This window comes from Acartia tonsa, chromosome 6, assembly GCF_053477335.1.
Source record: "Acartia tonsa isolate MP-2025a chromosome 6, ASM5347733v1, whole genome shotgun sequence".
Lineage (NCBI taxonomy): Eukaryota > Metazoa > Arthropoda > Copepoda > Calanoida > Acartiidae > Acartia > Acartia tonsa.
Genome location: NC_137265.1, coordinates 5,338,151 through 5,354,801, shown reverse-complemented (window position 1 = coordinate 5,354,801; position 16,651 = coordinate 5,338,151). Strand labels below are relative to the sequence as shown.

General features: G+C 33.6%; 1 protein-coding gene across 4 annotated transcripts in view; it reads left to right on the top strand.

Moving 5' to 3' along the window:
• The first annotated feature begins 31 nt into the window (after positions 1-31).
• Positions 32-16,651, top strand: part of LOC145321648 (uncharacterized) — a 30,071-nt gene continuing 13,451 nt past the window's right edge. For all 4 annotated transcript variants that reach the window (XR_013880356.1, XR_013880355.1, XR_013880354.1 and 1 more), the window contains exons 1-8: positions 32-151; positions 579-673; positions 1,081-1,190; positions 1,909-1,986; positions 2,721-2,792; positions 3,221-3,424; positions 3,788-4,328; positions 10,149-10,317. Coding sequence is in view for 1 of the 4 variants with exons in the window: in XM_080163138.1 (XP_080019264.1) it covers positions 100-151; positions 579-673; positions 1,081-1,190; positions 1,909-1,986; positions 2,721-2,792; positions 3,221-3,424; positions 3,788-4,328; positions 10,149-10,317 (1,321 nt within the window). In the remaining 3 variants the exon portion in view is untranslated. The remainder of the gene's footprint in view (positions 152-578; positions 674-1,080; positions 1,191-1,908; positions 1,987-2,720; positions 2,793-3,220; positions 3,425-3,787; positions 4,329-10,148; positions 10,318-16,651) is intronic.

Below are 16,651 nucleotides of genomic sequence, written 5' to 3'. Positions count from 1 at the left end.
CAAATATTCATGATATCCATTGTGCAGAAAAACACTAGTCATGTGAACTCAGAACCCAATGGAAAGTTTCTACAAGAATGTAATGAAACCAATACCGTGATGACTGTGGATAATCTCAACAGTAGTATGGAGGACGGGGAAGAGAGGACAGGTACAGTTCTTTCAATTTAAGAGGGTCAGATATATGAAACCGTAAAAATACCACTTTATCTACAAGCTTTAGAGCTAATATCATGCTTATCCTTAATAAGTACCAGGATATCTGTGTGGCTGTCTGCCTGAAAAAGCATTGTTGAATTTTGGTATTAGGAGAATACAGAATGAAACATAGACTTTTACAAAACCTTAAAAACTGGTAAGTAATCGCATACAAGTGACCGGTTGAGCATTGAAAACTCCCCCAATCCTAATTTTTGAAAGAAGATACCCTAGTGGTTTTATCAAATATAACTTATAATTAAAAGTAATAACCAAACAAACGAAAAACTATACCCTTATTTTCTTTTTAAATCAATGATCAAGAGGGTACTTTGTTTGATAGCGCCGATAGAACCTTAAATTTTTCATATTTTTTGCAGGAAATGTTCCCTCGTCAAATGTGATAGTTCAAACAGAAACAGATATAGTCCACCCACGCCTGGCTAATAATAGCAGACGTGGTTACAATCACCAGGCGAGATACTTTCATAATAGGATATTTTATCCATTTGATATTTCTTTATAAATAAACATATGATCAATATAGGTTACTGAGCATCTATTAACATTTAGTGAACCTGAAATAAATTACATTCTGACTTACCAAAGCATTTGACAGGCGTATCTACAAAATTGCTCAGTTGTTCAGCTTTATAGATTTGCATACTTCTACTTATTTGCATTGCGTGCAATGAATAAAGAATAAATGTTTTTAGGAAGATTTATATAAGAGGATATAGTTTTATTACTACTGGCATATTTTCAATATACAAATTTTAGTAGCTAGGTACGTGTAATATTTTTAGCTGATCTATGACGTATCAATGATTATACTCTAAAGCTTGCAAATGCAAAGAGTCTTATTTAAGTATCTTTAAAAAGGAGTTGCATACCGGATCTACTCTGGAAAACAGTTCTACTGGTTTACCTCTGCTGGAACCAGCAATTCCAGCTGGAAGTGGACCTACTCCTTCTTCATCAATAGAGTTCAGGTATTTAAGTTTTTTTCTTCGCCTTAACCAAACCAATTTTTTGTTGCTTTTTATTGCGCCAATGTATTGAATTTACAACCTTCAAAAATAATCTATAATTACTCCACTTTAATTATTTTACATTTGTGTCTACGTATGAATAAAATTGACACGAAATTTGGAAGGTTCGATAAATCTCTTATTGTCCAACCGCCTCTAATTTTTAATTTAAGTTTCTTTTTGTTTTCAGCCCATAAAGGGGGAGGGGAGGGGGATGGTTAACCCGATTGTGCCCTCTTGAACCTTTCTTAACCCAGCCTATTACTTTTTTTATTAAGAGGAGGGGGGGGATTATGGGTGCTCCAAAAGTAATTAGAGAGATATTATCTTAAAAGCAGGGGTGTATTTTTTCTACAAGAAATTCAAAACAATGAAATATTCAGTATTTTTACTATATAAATAAGGGAAAGAAATAGAAAGGGTTGGGAGGGAAGAAATTCAACCAGTTTGAAAAATAAACACACCCCTGATTAGAAGTGGTCTGACAAATCTTAGCCTTTCCTAGAATGTTACATATGAATAATTAAATTTACATTTGGAAAAAAGGATGGAGAAGTAGTTTTAGAATTCATTATATTTTTCTTGTACTTGTAAATAAGGAAAACTATTTTGCCTCCTGTGATTGTAACTTAAAAACAAAAAATATTCAGTTAAAAATGACAAGTATATTTTTTTTTAGAAACCGAAGTGTAGAAAATTTGAAAAGTGGGACCGGTGAAATCAACAAAACTTTTCAAAATGGAAATTCTAAACAAAGGTAGAAGAAATATCCATATTAAATAGTGATGGTAATCCGTCAAATTTTTGGGCCGGATTCGGATTCCGGATTCTTAAAAGAATCCGTCAAAAAAATGGCGGATTCCGGATTCTTATTTTTGGCGGATTCGGATTCCGGATTCTAGCAGTATTTTAAAAGGACTAAAAAAGAATTAAGTGCTACATATGTCCTAAAAATTAATGTTCTTGGTGTTATCTATAATTCACTTTTGATAATCGAACCAGATTTTATATGTAATGATGATAATCTTTGCCATCAAAAAGAGGCAGTTGAAAGAAAATACTCAAGACGCTTATTTTAGCCTACCAATTAAGAATCCGGAATCCGCTATTAAAAAACGGATTCCAGATTCGGATTCCAAAATTGGCCCAAAAATTAGGCGGATTCCGGATCCGGATTGCCAACCCTAATATTAAATGTTTTGTTTAAAGCTATTATTTATACTTACTGATGTAACATGATGTCTATCTGTTTATTTGTGTCAACTAAGATCCAGCAAACAGCTGGAACAATCGTTCGACAATTTTCAGGGAAGATTTCCATTGGTCAGAGAAGGCTTTAGGCCTTTATATTGTAGGATTGCCTACTCATCAACCCAGATTGACTTATTTCTTTTAGATTGTTGTGGTCATTGGACATGTTTCGCTGATAGATCGTTTTCACCTCCTTAGTCTTTTACTTTTAATTTGAATATTAAAATGTGTTTCTTTTAGACTTAAGAAAGGTTTAAGTGTGAATGATATCTCAGAACACAGTGGTACTCATCTATCACATACAAACCACAGGAATAGAATTTTAATTATGTTTAAGCAATTAAAAGAGGAATGAAATGAAAAGTATTCGGACGTGTGGTAAAATCTTGAAATATAATTTTTGTGCAATAGCTTCTTTCATATCCTCACTGTAAAAATGATCTTACAAAATAAAACGTTTGGCGGTAAATTGTAACTCTACGAAATTAAGAAATTCTACAAGTTATTGGTATAATTTTGGTAATTCACTGAAGTCAAGCCTTTTTTTCTCATCCCCTCACCCTATTTTATCTTTAGAATCTTATTTCTAGCCCCTGCTGCGGGGGACTCAAACCCCACGTGGCCCTCCTAAACTTACTTAACCAAACCTAACCTAACAAAAACATCAAAAATATTTTTAAAAAAAAATAAAAGTGTCGTTTGTTTAGATGGGTATTTAAAATTCTGTTTTCCTCCTTCAGACACACTCAACAACATGCATCAGTCAAAATGAGCTTACTTAGAACATTTGGTCTGTCGCGTCGTGGCCAGGCCAAGGACGAGGTCACCCAAAGGATCACATCAGACCCTGGTGTCTCCACGCAACTGAATCACTCCCACCACGCCACAGTTATTGCAACAGAGAGTCTCAACCTACCCCCTTCCACGCCGTCCTCAAATCCAAGGCATGCAATTTAAGTTTTAGAAAATAAAATATTATACGGAAGAATAATTGTCTGAATAGAAATTATAAAAAAAAAGTCCAAATAAGATATTGTTATTATCAACAATTTCAGCATGTTATTGTACATTAAAAAACAATGTACTTTGTCTCAATAATGATTACTTTAACTGTCAAAAATTTTAAGTTTAAAATAGTTTTAGAAGATCCTACGCAATAAACACTTCTTTATTTAGAATTGATTGATATAAAAAGATAAATTATAGATACATTAACGAACTAGGTTTTTCATACTATCTCTCCACTATAATATAATATCCCAATACGCGTCTTCTATAATTTTAAAACTTAAATGTTCTTGGGCCAGGTTGTCTCAGCCACTGGACGAGTATAACGGCGGCGGGCGAAATAAAATTAGAAATATCAAGAAAACTATATCAAATATTTTTCATTTCAAAGCCAACAGAGATAGCGGTGGCATTACAGGTTGTACTGCGACAAGCAGCGGCGGTTCACCCGACAATAATTCATCCGACAAAAGACTTCCTAGTTTGTTAAAATTTGCAAAAAGGAATAAATCGTTACCGCCGAGTAAGCGAGCCTTGCCGCCAGTACCTACGTCTTCCACGCCGCCGGTTTTATCCGCCAATAATCAACAGAATCGGCGACGAAATCATTCACGAACCCCGTCACCTGCGGCGGCCAGCAATGATTTGACGGCTGCGAACGCAGGATCGGCTTTAAATACTTCAAATGGCAGTGCAGATTTGTTTTCGGCGGCAGCTGGAGGTTCGTCTGCTACGGCGGCTGCCGCTGCAGATGTATCTCCGCGGTTGGATGGTTCTGGGGCAGCTACCGAGGATGATTCCCAAATGGATTTTGCTGCTTCAATTGAGAGAGTTAAAGATGTAAGTTATTACCTACTTTTCATAGCTTAGTTAAACCTTTTAAAATAGACACTTTGTAGGTACCTAGTCATTAGATTATTTGCACTAGGTAAAAGGATTTTATAAAACAAGAATGCAAGCAGTCACGAAAGTGTAATTCTACAAATCAAATAACAAATTGGACAATTAGCCGTAAAATTTACTTTGAAAACTACCTACAAAAAAAATTATGTTTATTTGATTTATTAGTAAAATTGGTAAAGTGATGAATTACTTGATTGATATTCGAGTTATTCTACTTATTGAGATGCCTTATGGTTAAATTTTGTGCCCTGTTGTCATAGTAATCATATGATTTTATTCGCACAAATATGATGTCATAAATAGCATATTTGTCTAAGACGATTTTTAGGACCTAGGTATGAAGTTGATATATTTGCTAGTGTCTATCTTGTCTGTACAGGAATCTTTGAATAGGGTTTAAAAGCAGAATGATAATTACAACATACTGAAGACATATTTTTATTTTATTATAAAACATTTATCTAGAACTTTTTAAACTACTAGTTACTACGCCCCTAGCGTGTAGGGGCTCTTAAATCGAAGGGACGGAGAAACGAGTTAAAACCATCCCAAAATATAAATCTGAAAATAAAATAGCCTAAATCCACAAAACCACTGCAGGTCCTATACGTAGGTAATCTAAAACAGATAACCCAATAAGATAACTTATTGTGATCTTAAGCTTCAGACAATAAAAACCTTACTACTTTGCATCTTATATTCTCATCCTTGCCAATTTGCATAAATGAGGAGTAATATGATACCAACATACGTTTCTAATTATGTTACTCAATATATTCTACAATTTTCATTAGTGTACCATCCCTGTCGTTAAAGTTATATTTTTCGCGGATTAAGGGGGGGGGGGGAGTTTTGATAAATTTGCGTAAACCTGGTGTCAGGGTTTCGGATCCGCATTGATTGTATGCGGATCCGGATCCTCAAAATTTGGTCAGTGCGGATCCAGATCCGGATCCGGATCCTACCGGATCCGGTTCCGGATCCTTGACAATAAAAATAAAATCACCAAATATTTCAAAAAAATTTATTCTTTAATTTGAAGTCAAAAATACTTTTAATTTTCAAGTCTGAACCTAAACCTTAAAGATTGGCTCTCATCAAGAGAATATCTGAGATTTTATAGGGTAAGGCGGGGGAAGTTTCGGTAAGGGGCTATTTTCGGTAATTTCGACCTACCTTCATTAAATGACCTTTTTCTCCATGTTCCTTTCAAATGACAGAAAAAAACATAAAAGCAAATTTGTTCCTTATTAAATTGCAAAAAAGTATAAAATGAATTTTTTGTGAGATGAATATTAAGGGTACTTATTGGGTCTCAAAGTCGGACGAAATTTTTTTTTTTTTTTTTAATTTTTTAGTAGGTGTGTAAAGATCGACGTACACAAAAATTGGTAAGACCTAGAGCTGATCCGTAAAAACCTTTTGAACTAAGAATTGCCCGCTCTTTCCAAATCTGTTGAGAGCTTTAAAATCGGGGTAATATTTTTTTCAAAAAGGACCAAAGTTGGCGCCGGGGAAATTTCGGTAATTTCAAAAGAAATTAAAATTCAACTTTTAAGGTCATGTTTTCATGTTTTCTTTTGTCAAATCTATTATTCCATATGGACTTTTTAAGAATTAGGCCTAAAAATGAATAGAACAGTTAAAAAACAAAACAAAAAATAATTTTATTTTTTGAAGCAAATTTTTGCGAGGAAAAAATAAAAATTTCTGGTCCTTTGAAAAAAAATATTTTTGACATAGGAGGAATAGTCCGATCTTTATGAATTTTTTTGTGGTTAATCCCAATAACCTATACTAATTATGATTTATTACACTTGTTTGGTCGTTTGGCCTTTTTTCATCGATTTTTTTAAGGTTTAAATGTAGTCAAGATTTTTTGCAAAGATGACACTTTTGCTTCAAATTCGATTATTGAGGTCAATTTTTAATCAATTTTCATGTTTTTTGGTCTAAATCTAAAGTTCAATGTGAGCTTTTTTAGGATCAGGCCTAAAAAGTAATAAAATACGTTTTTTTCTTATATTAATTTTAAGTTTTTAAAAAAAACATTTTCAAAAAAAAAAAATCGAAAATTCGCGTCTTTCAAAAAAATTCATTTTTAACATAGAAGGAATTGTCCGATCATTATGAAATTTTTTGTGGATAATCCCTATAACCTATACTAATTATGATTATTTATGTTCGACTGGCCGCTTGGCCGTTTTTCATCGATTTTTTTTAGGTTGAAAAAAATTACCGAAAATTCCCCCGCTGGTGGGGAATTTTCGGTAACTTTTTTGCGGTCAATTTCGGCAAACTTCTAAAAGTCCTAGGATAACGTCCTTTTAGGACCTGATAGTCCTTTCCATAAGCTTTCTACCGGTCTTGGTTTCATTTGAAAATATTAATATTTACACCATTTTTTTTTCAAAAAAACCGGAAAAATACCGAAATTTCCCCCCCCCCTTACCCTATAAATTTAGGTAGATTTTTCCATTTTTTCCGCATTTTTTTTGAGTCCAAGGATCCGGATCCGAAACCCTGCCTGGTGTATAGGCTTTATCTTAAGACTGAGAGTATAGGTTAATAAAGATAAAATCATTCTTATATGATGAATCTCCCCCAGATTTAAGATTTTTTGGATAGGCCTCCAGGTTCCGGAGCTGAAGGCCTCCAGGTGGTCTCTGGACAGGTAAAAATTTAAAAATTGGTTTAAGAGTTAGAGGTAAGCTTCTGAAACAAAATATGCATTTTTTTTTCTTCAAATATGTGAATAACATTCAAAAAGATGCATTGAGTTGACCTCTAACTCTTCAAAAAAAAAATTTATTTTTTATTTTTACCTGTACAGAGGCCACCTGGAGGCCTATCTAAAAAATCTTAAATCTGGGGAAAATTCATCACATAAGAATGATTTTATCTTGAATAACCTATCCTCTCAGTCCAAAGATAAAGCATATACACCAGGTTTACGCAAATTTGTCAAAACTTCCCCCCCCCCCTTAATATTTAAAACTACAATATTTGAGCCAACTTATCATTAACAACCCATAAATGTTATTGGGTTTTGTGATTTCTGTGTTTGTGTTCAGGGATGTAACAGGATAAGATAATGGCGTTAAATTGATGTCTTTCTCCAATTGAAACACAGAATTACCCCTTAAGTAGATTACAATTAGTGGCTGAAAGGTTTGGACACTTAATTCAATGAATCAATAAAAATTTAATAAAAGTCCCCAAAGTTGTAAAGCCAACGAATGAGAAAACTATATAAAACTTTGGGGACTAGTGTAATAGACAGATGAATGACTCCTCCCTCCCTGGTTTGTGTTATACATTGATAATATAATATTTGCGAAAAAATTAATTTGCCTGTTTTATAACTTACGCGGAGGGGATCAAACACCTTTTAGGTATGTAGTGTGCTAGGGTACTTGAAACTATCTTCCAAATAAACCAAGGGTCGTAATAGTTGTATTTAGATCAGTGTTTCACATTAGGTCCAATGATATTATTTAAAAAACAAGGATGACAACATCCACAAAAGCAAAGCCCTGAAGCGGTAGGACAAACAAGCATTAACTATTGTAGAGTGTCAGAACTGAATAAGCAGAATATTAATGCATAAGAATAAACAAAATTGAAGGTAAATATGTTGCAAACTTCTTAAATAAAGGATTCTGTTTAAGGGCATACGAACATCATTAGAACTTAATTATAAAGATGCTGCGCTTGTAACATTACAGCTAGTGCTAATAGGAATTAGTATTCAAGTATACTTGATATTAGGTATAGTAAAGTAAAAAATTACATTTTCTTAAAATCAATTTTATATACCTTTATGCCCGATATTAGATATGAATATTATCAAACACAAAACACTTTAACATTTAGGATATTGTAGTTTAAAACAAATCATATTCTGACAGTTATAAGATGGATAGATATACCTAAATATTCAAGAATGTTATTAGCCATTTTGGGTCAGGTATAAGGTATAACCAACAAGTAAATTAAATCTAAAATAAAATTTTTGGGGCAAATTGAGAGGTCGTCAATTTTACGATGTGTTGCCTCCCAACGGCAGCTGAAAACCGCGTCTAGGTTTCGTGTTTTTTTCCGAATTAATTTCATTGTTGGTATAAGCTGATTTTGGGTACTTTTCTTAATGAATTAACTAAAAGTAGAACCATATATTTTCTAATACACACACACACTCACACACACACACACACACACACACACACACACAGACAAGAGCCCAAACCAACCCAACTGGCTTATACTAATAAACTTTTTAAGTAGACTTTGCTAATTTACTTTTCCTATTAACATGATGGCTCGTCTACCCGCCCTCTCTCTCTCTTTTTTTAGATGAATAATATCTTTATAAGTAGCTGCCTCACTCACTGAGTTACTGACAAAAGAAAAGTTGTTTAAAGCTATTAGAGTTCCAATAGAATATATGCTATTAGAGTATTCGAACAGTGAACACACCATAATTTTCTATTATTTTTGTTTTGTTTTTTGAATTATCCAGGGGGAGAGGACATTCAGAATTAAATGAATATAATAAATAATAACCCCTTCTCTTTCTCTCCTTCTTTCTATATCTCCCTCTCTTCACATTTCTATATTGTTATTCGTTCTAAGACCGTTTTCGGTGTTGTTCATAAATGTATTTATAACATTGGAATCTGTCTATCTGATGGTCTTCAAATATAATGGACATCGCCCTCCTTGTTTCTTTTATCCCGTGCAAACTTTAAGAAACTTTGTATGGGATGGCGAAAGATAGAATTATTATGTATGTAGTGATAGACTGGTCATAAAAAGATTTTAACAGTAGATGAAATGATGTACTGATTTATTTAAGACTAGCAGTTACGCCCCCTCTATAATTAAGTCCTAATAAATGGCATTATGTCCTTTTACATTATCATGTATTTAAATAGTTTTGCAACAAATTTACATACAATTTTGTATAATCTTATACATATGTAATCTGCTTATTCAGTTCTGACACTCTACAATTGTTAATGTTCGTTTGTCCTTCGATTTTAGAGTTTTGCTTTTATGGATGTTGTCATCCTTGTAAAAATGAAAATCTACCAAAGTTTACTCTATTGAAGAAAAAATCTAGAGAGGGGAGATTGGCAAAATGTAAGCTGAAGATTATAGAGTCTTGTACACAACTAATATATTTACATAACTTTCTATCAAACAAAAGAAAGTGATACCGATATTTTATCATTTTGATAATTAGAACAATTATGTTCAAAAGTTGCAACAATAAGCTCTGAATATTTAGATTTGATCAGCTAAATAAAGAATGTCCATTGGCCCTTCCCTGAATCCATAGTTTGAATGATTTTGGGGAGATAGTTTTTTGGTTTATATGTTTATTGCAGTAAGTTAGGTTATATTGGGTAATTTATAGCCCCACAGGGGTTAGTTACAACGGGAAAAAAAAACTTTCCCCTCCGCCTTTTATTAAATTAAAAAAAATCAGTGGTCCATAGGTAACTGAATTCAGAGAGACAGGGGGCAATAGGCTGTTTATTTAACTAGTCCTCAAAGTTTTAATGTAATATTTAATTTCTTATTTGTTTGTTTTAACAGTTTTGGGGATTTATAGAATTTGAACAAACCCGGTAACTGTAATATACAGAAGGGTTAATTTAGTGTATCAACATTGGGGATGTGCATCAATTTGTATGCCATCGTCTTATCCCTTTATATCCCTGCCTAATTTGATTTTTTTTTTAATTTCAGCATGGATGGTACTGGGGCCCGTTGTCTGGCGAGGCAGCAGAACGAATCCTGGCGCAGGAACCTGACGGATCTTTTGTAGTCAGGGACTCGTCGGACCAACATTACATATTCTCGCTGACATTCAAGCTGAACGGCTTTGTCAGACACGTCAGAATCGAACACGATCAAGGTAAGGGAGATAGAGTAATATGGTATTCATCAAACCGTATTATAGAAAGTTTTCCGTGGATAGTAAAATGAAAAAATAAAGATTAATTCCAGTACGATTTACTAACAAAACTAGCATTTTTATTTTATTATTCGAAGAAAATTGTCTATTATACGATACTCTAAATGAGTTTTCAGTACGGCTCAGAACCTGGCCTAATCTAGCGGATATTGATCGGTTTCGAAGCCATACTGAAATTGTTTTGATTATAGCGCATCTCATAGACGTCCAAGGGGGGGGGGGGGGTAATGGGGCGATTACCCCCCTCAAACGAATTTGGGGGTGTCATAGGCACCCCAAAATTTTTTTTCATTTTACCCCCCCCATTTAAAATTTACCCTTACCCTGGGGGTGCCGTAGGCACCCCCAACCATTTAGGTGGGGGTATTTAACCCCCCCAAACAATTTTGGGGGGTAAATACCCCCCCCAAAATAGAAAATCTCTAAAAAAAAAAATTTTTGCATTTTTATTACTAAATTTTTGATAAAATTTAAATTACCCCCCCCCAAAAAATTTTACCCCGGGGGTAAATTTTTTTGGGGGGGTAAACAAATTTTACCCCTGCCAACAGATTTCAGGGGGGGTAATTACCCCCCCAAGCAAATTTTACCCCCGGGGTAAAAATTTTGGGGGGGGTAAAAAAAATTTGCGGCGCGCTTCGCACGCCATTTTACCCCTCCAAAACCGAATTACCCCCCCCTTAAGAAAATTTTACCCCCCCCCAAAATAAAAAGCTTGGACGCCCCTGGCGCATCTACTCTTAATTAGGTCATAGATCATATTAACTTACTTGACTGATGTAAGTTCTTGCAACGTCTACACAATAACTTAACTTACATAGTGCTAAATCAATGCTAAAATTAATGTTCTTACATATTATTTCATTTTTAACAAACTAGTAAATTAACTACTAGCAAAATAGCTTCAAACCTGCCCAGGACTTATACTAAGTTATTCTAAAAACCCTATTGTAAACAGATTGCTGCATTGCAATTGGTTTTAAAAATCTAATTTGACATTCAACAATATCCTATTATATAAAGTAGTAAGTTTTTTTTCTTTTGTGTAGCTTAAAATTTAAATAACTCCTAAACCAATTGAGTTCTCTACTTCAGGGAAGCATCTTAAAGGTTCTAGCAGGGGCGTCCAAGCTTTTTATTTTGGGGGGGATAAAATTTTTTAAAGGGGGGGGTAATTCGGTTTGGGGGGGGGTAAAATGGCGCGCGAAGCGCGCCGCAAATTTTTTTACCCCCCCCCAAAATTACAGTATTACATATTATAACAGTATATGACAAAATTCAAATGTTTTGATATGTTTTAACCTCCCTCATACACTAAAATATACGACGAAAACATTATATTAAAAAAAAACTTTAAAATTTTATACAGCATACATAATACACAGAAATTTTGTAAGTTTAATTCCGTTGAAACATATTAAAACCATTCAGCGTTTTTCCTTTTTTTTTTGACAAGAGAAGATTTTTCATTTTTAAAGTATAAAAGGAGGAAGAACAGAGTTTATCAGGGAGGGAGGGGACATTGGACTGTTTATTTCACTAGTCCCCAAAGTTTTATAATAATGTTTTCTTATTCGTTGGAATAACAGCTTTTGGGGGCTTTTATTTCATTTTTAATGGCTGGTTCATTAAGTTGAGTGTCCAATTGTTTCAACTACTAATTGTAATCAAATTTTGTTTATCATCATTTGGAATGTACATCAATTTATCGGCCATTGTCTTATCACTTAAGATCCTTGGAGTTTATAAACATATTCAGATATACCATTGAAAAGAGTTGGAGTTTAAATATTTAGCAATATGTTCAATATTGTTAAACTGATTTCATATCCTATTATATAAAGTAGTAAGGTTTTTTGTCTGTAGCTTAAGATTTCGATTACTGCTGAACCGTTGGAGTTCTTCATTTTATGGAAGCTTTCTTTAGATCCCTGGATGGTTTTGGTGTGTTTGATATTTGTATTTAAGTATCTGGTGTTGTGCTATTTTTCGATTTTCCTAACTCCTTCGAATACTGAGCTCCTAGATGCAAGGAGCGAAGCTGCTAGTCTATAATATAAAGTATTAAGTTGAAAGAGTGTTTCGGTGTGTATGTCCCTAAAGATCTAGTAAACTGCTTATATTTTGAGGATTGTTTAATGTGTTTAGTAAAGATCGGGGATCTAAAGGGATAAGACAATGGCCGATAAATTGATGTAGATACCCAATGACAATCCACAAGATTACCCCTTCTGTACATTAAAATAGTGGTTGAAATGTTTGACCACTCCACTAAAGTCCCCAAAATTTTAAAGCCAACGAATAAGAAAACATTATAAATCTTATATGGGGACTAGTGTAATAAACTTCATTACAAAAGAAAATAATATTGAAACTGTTTAAATAGGAAATCTTTCCCCATTGTAACAGCAGCCCCTCAGAATTTGTTCTCCTGGACATACTGTCAGGGAGGGAGGGGACAATGGGCTTTTTTTACACTAGTCCCCAACGATTTTTTCTAATCGTTGGATTAACAATTTTGGGGACTTTCACTGGATTTTGATTGTTTGGTTCATTAACTTGAGAGTCCAGAAATTTCAACCACATGATATACATAAGGGTTAATTTTGTGTATCATCATTGGAGAGGTTCGTTAATTTATTGTCCATTATCTTATCCCTTTAGATCCCTGACAATGTGTGCTGTCAATAACTGTCTCTGGCCAGAAGCGACATGTCACTAAAATAATATCTGACAGTTTTCTTCTTTGTACGCGGTGCAAACCATCTTTATAAGTTAAATTCCATTGGCAATTTAATGACCCACAAATCTGGAAATAGTTATGTATTTCATCGTATTTTAGACAGCTTTCCGCAGATTTCAAAATGAAAAATTATAACATAGAAACCAGTTTTTTTAGACCCAAGGGGCTGAAGAACACAACTGGTTTTAATTTTATTATTTTAATTTTAATATTCGTGGGTAATTATCTGTAATACGATGCTATATATGATTTTTCAGTTCTAATCCAGCGGATATTAATCGGTTTCGAAGCCATACTGAAAATAGAATTGTCAAACTCACAGAAGACTGCAGCCTGTTAAAAATATCCAATATTTGAATTGAATTCTTAGATTTAGGGGCTAGTGGGCTTTATGATCAAGTTAACCATTTAAAAGCAAGTCCATATGTCCATATAGAATTCTAGGACAATTTAGTATAATACAATAAACAAAACATCTCTATAACTATAATCAAGTCTTGAAATATAAGTTTTTTAAGCATCCGGTATTAAAGTAATTTTGGGATAGATTTCTACGGATTTTTTGTTCGAACTTCTAAATAATCTTGGATATTGAATCAGTTATAACTTAGCATTGTTAATGTTCGCTTTTCTTTCTTGTCAGACTATGAGTATGCATTCATGAATGTTGTCATCCTTGTTTTTTCAAAATAAATATGATGACGTAGAATTGGTCTGGGATAAGTAAAATTATAAAACTAGTATGAAAACAAAATAATGTCATCTAGCATTTTTTTGTACAGTTCTCCTTGAGTATTTTTGTTAATAAGAAGGGAATATCTATAAGTTAATTAAATTAAACCTTTACCAGAAACTTGAAATAAACAATAATATTGCAGTTTATTGTCTATAATAAAAGTAGATGAATCATGCATGTCTATTTGAAGCTTAGGATCTTGCAACCTGTTGAGGCAATGAATTGGATTGTTTTATTCCTTCTGGTTATACCACATTTTTAAGATTTAGAAGAAAATGTTACCTTTTCATAAACTAGCGGCTACGCCCCTAGAGCCCTCCTGGGGTTCTCGAGGGTGAGGTGGCTGGCTGTTGACCTTATTTTCAATTCTAGCTTTAAAAAGAAGTAAAAAAATCGGGGGTCCCGGATTGTCATTTTTTAATGGGATGGTGGCGATTCCCGACCCCAAAATAGTTATAGTTATGTGCTCTATATTCGAAGGTATAGTAAGTGCTAGAAAATTGGCTTAAAATCATCTCAAGACTTAAATCTGAAAATGGAATAGCCTAAAACCATCTCAGACTTAAATATAAAAATAAAATAGCCTAAACCCATAACATGAAGACCATATCGGTTCAGCGGTTACGAAGATCCTTCGCTACTTACAAAAAAGCTTACAACTTGATACATATATTAGGATATTTTAATACTTATTTCTTTAGACACAATATTTTTCTTTTCCTCCTTTTTATTTGCAAGTATTTTGTCAAACTTTTGCTTCTGGATTTATTGTAAATCCATGTGTCTGGGTTTTTCAAATCAATCAAGAACAACTTCATGTAAGAGGATGTGAGTCTGTCTGTCTGTTTGTACCGAAGGATCTCGTTAACCGCTGAACCGATCGGGTTTTCCTTTACAGGGTAGCTTCTCATAGGTCCCGGGAAGGTTTATAACTATTTGGGGGGAGTGTACCACCCTCACCATAGAGAAATCACCCAAGGGAAAATTTCCCCCCCTATTTTTTTTTACTTTAATAAAATCTAAAATAAAAATTGGGTTTGGGATGGGGGAGTCGCTCCCCCCCCCCCACTCAAAAAAACTAAAATAAAAATGTGTTTACGATTTAACTCCCCCTAGAGGCCTCTAGGGACGTAGCCGCTAGTCTATAAAAAGGGAACATAAAAAGCTACATGGAAATTATGATAGGGGAAAAATTGTCGTCAATTTAGGTTGCTAACATGGACTTTCTTTATTGGTCAGTTCCTTCGTCCAGTAGGAGCGGAGGGGATGGGGTAAAGAGGGTGGATGCGAGGATCGTTATTTAGCCAGCTACAAGTTTCACTGACGTAAGATCCAAATATTAATAAATCCATTAAGCTAACGATATTTTGATTTGAAAAATTAATACATAAAATTTTAACCTTTTTTAATGTCGTGCGGACTTCTTAATTCCCTATTTATTCCCACGGGGTTAACTTAACTTGTTTTAATCTTATAATTTTTCATGTAAGTATCCACGGAAAGTTATCTATAATACGATACGAGTAATAACTATTAAAATATTGGTTTAAAAAGTGTTCTCTCCCCATTTTTAGAATCAGACTAGACTTAGACTAGGAAACTCACATTTCAAGGAAAATCTGCCAAAAAATAGATTTATTCAGCCAGGGATATTTCATTTTGAAAAATTTTTGGTCTCTTAAAAGTTCACAATCCAAAAAGTGCAGTTCTTAAAAACATTGATCTAAAGGGATAAGACAATCGCCGATAAATTGATGTATATCCATAATGATGAGATACACGAAATTACCCCTTCTGTAGATTCCAATTAGTCGTTGAAACATTTGGACAATCAACTTAAAATAAATCAACCAATCAACATTTAATATAAGTCCCCAAAGTTGTTAAGCCTACGAATATGAAAACGTCATTACAAGACTTTGGGGACTAGTGTAATAAACAGTACAATGTCCCCTCCCTATCCTAAAACAACTTGCTGTTAAAGCTATTATGATTGTCTCAGATTGTTAGAGATTTGTTGATTGGCAGAAAATCTGGAGGCAAATACTGTTTCTTTGGATGAAATATCCTTCCCTGGAATGTATTGAATGGAAACTGAGATTTATATATTATTTGCTATTAGAGAGTTTATATTAGACTTTTAGATTTTCATTTTTGGATTCTTGTGTTTCATGGGATTTATATCTTTATGTTATCAAATTTTTTTTGTTTTATAAAGGTAGAAGCCCATAAGATGAGTAGTTTTTTTTAGGAAGCATCAAATGTCTCTTTTTGCTATACCAATTTTGATTCAAGGACATTAGTTCTCTATATCTTATAATTCTTTTAAAGACATATCAATACTTTGATTCAATATTTTATCTGAGTTTTATCTGAGCAGCATCGACTCTTACATTTTACAGTTTAGTAAGGATAGAAAGGGGGGAGGTAGGTTTTGCTAAAATTCCGTAAAGGTGTGAGTTGTAAGGCTTAAAAACAGTAGTAGAACTATAATATTCACTAAATATGCGTATTTCTTAGTGAAAAGAACTATAGACAAACAAATTTTGAGTTAAAATAAATTTTATCGTTCTACTACTGTTTTTAAGCCTTAAAAGTAAAACTCACACCTTTACGGAATTTTAGCACAATCTACCTCCCACGTTATAAAAAAAATGTCTGGTAGATACTGGTGGATAGTAAGGTTGTATTTACGTGAATTTTGACAATAACAAGAATTATTATTTTTTAATATTTGGGGTTCAGTCTATCCGTTCGTCCGTCCTTAAAAATAAACCTATCGATTTCAAACTTGC